The sequence below is a fragment of the Priapulus caudatus genome, unplaced genomic scaffold, assembly GCF_000485595.1.
Source record: "Priapulus caudatus unplaced genomic scaffold, Priapulus_caudatus-5.0.1 Scaffold326, whole genome shotgun sequence".
In the NCBI taxonomy this organism is placed as follows: domain Eukaryota; kingdom Metazoa; phylum Priapulida; class Priapulimorpha; order Priapulimorphida; family Priapulidae; genus Priapulus; species Priapulus caudatus.
The window spans coordinates 176,029-178,606 of record NW_014577387.1 but is presented as its reverse complement, the minus strand read 5'-3'; the positions used below and the strand labels follow the sequence as shown (position 1 = coordinate 178,606).

The 2,578-nt window shown below is 40.0% G+C and overlaps 1 protein-coding gene across 1 annotated transcript in view; it reads right to left on the bottom strand.

Annotated features, from left to right (window-relative positions):
- The window catches only part of LOC106809078 (DNA topoisomerase 2-binding protein 1-like), a 46,273-nt gene that overhangs the window by 40,177 nt on the left and 3,518 nt on the right, over positions 1–2,578 (bottom strand). Inside the window, exons 6-7 of the mRNA XM_014812028.1 lie at positions 2,243–2,350; positions 1,919–2,034 (exon numbers count right to left, since the gene is read on the bottom strand). Coding sequence (XP_014667514.1) covers positions 1,919–2,034; positions 2,243–2,350 — 224 coding nt within the window. The remainder of the gene's footprint in view (positions 1–1,918; positions 2,035–2,242; positions 2,351–2,578) is intronic.

Genomic DNA, 2,578 nt, shown 5'->3' with positions numbered 1-2,578 from the left:
CGCGCTCTCTCCTCCCCTCCCCGTCTCCCCGCGCTCTCTCCTCCCCTTTCTATCGCACCCAGTGAGGCTCGCTCGAATCAAACGCACCGACCGTCAATTTCTCGACCGTAAGTCGTTCGTTTCGCCGCAATATCGCGAATGTTCGCCGTAAATGGGTCGTAAAACCTTCCCATCCCGTATTTTTACGCAGTTTTACACCGGCTGCGGAGGCGCAGTCACGTGACACGGTGCGAACCAATCAGATTTCACTATGCTCACCGCATTCATCAACATCGGAATTAAAACTACATACAGTTATAACATTGTATAGTACTACTACTACGTACAATGATATATTCATATAATAATAATATTAATATATATAATTATCAACATAATTAACACAATCACAAAATTATAATATTGCCTACTATCATTACAGAACAAGAAGAGGAGAAAGATAAAAAAAAGTCAGAGAAAAGATAAGAAAAGTCGAAGAAGTCTTAGTCATAAAAACGAAAAAACGAAACTACAGGAAACGAAAGGAAGGTCAGAAGGTCAGAGTTGTCAGAAACAAAAATTAGTCTTAGCACTAGTCTTAGCATTGGTCTTAACATTAGTCTTAACACTAACATTCTCTCGTAGACCGTCGACAGCACTTTGTTTCGTATTATTACGAGGAAATCTGCTGCGATTTTTCATTCAGGTAACTTCGCAGCATTTCTGTCAACGGTCTAAGAGAAAAAGTTAATGTTAAAGGGATTACGTCATGAATTTTCTATGGTAAAATTTGTAAAAAAAAAATTTCTATTTTTTTACATTAAAAGTAAGAACTAACGGGACTAAACAAATCGTCAAATTCTTACCTGATAAGATTGTTTCTCAACTAGTTAAAAATCCAAAAAACCTGGACGATTTGAATTAATGTTGTCTAACATTAATTGCTTGCTATGGGCTATGTATGGGTCACGAGTGTATGCTCACATCGAACAATATAGTAAAATAGGAAGTATAATGCAGCAATTTAACCATAAAATGTAAACAGAATTACTTATATTTTGTGAAAAAGTAGAAATATCTTTTTCATTTTTTACTATTTACGGTGACGTAATCACTTTAATACCATCAAGAGCGGATAAAGAAGAAGAGCGTACAACGGTAAAATGCTGAAACCATGTTGCAGTATTAGTCTAATTAATAAACTTTCCCCGTTTTATTTTGACGATTCTTTGCGGTATTATTGATCAGCTGTCCTACCTTGTTAATATAAAACAAACCGAATGTCCCTACGAATCTCCTACGCTGAGATAATGAGCGGTGAAAATCTGGTATTTTTGCCGAAAACCGACTCGAGATCACTGTTTACTGTGACTGTATCTCGCTTTGAGATAACTTCGGGAAACCTCGCGTGTTTCCGTCAATGATTGACAAATGGAATGAATGACGTCTGTTATTGATTGCCATAGTGATGACCCCCACCTGTGCCCACCTCACGCTGAATGTATAGTAAACTTTTAACTCTGTAGTACTGACATGAGTCAGCGCTACCATGCCACTACACAGCGGCGACCGGAAGCAATACACTGGCCACAAAGCTAGAGACAGTCACAGTAAACAGTGATCTCGTGTCGGTTTTCGGCGAAAATACCAGATTTTCACCGCTCTTTATCTCAGCGTAGAGGCATCGTAGGGACATGCGGTTTGTTTTATATTAACAAGGTAGGACAGCTGATCAATAATACTGCAAAGAATCGTCAAAATAAAACGGGGAAAGTTTCTTAATTCGACTAATACTGCAACATGGTTTCAGCATTTCACCGTTGTATGCTCTCCTTCTTTATACGCTCTTGATATCATACGTTCCGCATCCACACTCCAGCTCCCTTCGTTGTTGGCACTATCGTTCTAACATATTTGAGCCGGGGCTGTAAGGTGGTACCTGTATTTTTTACGTAGCTCCTCACTGTCTGGCTTAACGTCTTTAATGCAGCCATTGTCCCAGCAGTGATAAACCCAGTCTGGCCGCAGCACAGGCTTGCCCATGTTTGTCGCCACCTGGTGACACAAAACAACAACTTTCTTCACATGGAAACAAACACATATATTCATCCAACTATACTACAAAATCACTCACTTTTATACTAAGAATGTCAAAACTGCACAGTAACATGCTGGAAATTTAGCAACGTAACACAACGTTCGAATTTCAAAATACTCAAATATTAAACAGAATGATCCTTCAGGGCAGTCACTCATGTTGTACCTTGTACTTTTTGGAGCCCACCTCTCCGCAAACAAGATGGGTAACAACTGGAGTGAAATCTTTCGACACCTGTGCACACATCATCTTTGCCTTCTTCATGATATCATCCTGTGGAAAGTAGGAAGTCTGCATTGCATATCTGTAAGCTCTATTCTCCTCTTTTTCTTTCCCCATTCCCTCTATCTCTCCCTTGTTTGACATCTCTTTCTCTATCTCTCTCTCTCTCTCTCTCTCGCTCGCTCTCTCTCTCTCTCTCTCTCTCTCTCTCTCTCTCTCTCTCTCTCTCTCTCTCTCTCTCTCTCTTCTCTGTCTCTCTCTCTCTCTCTCTCTCTCTCT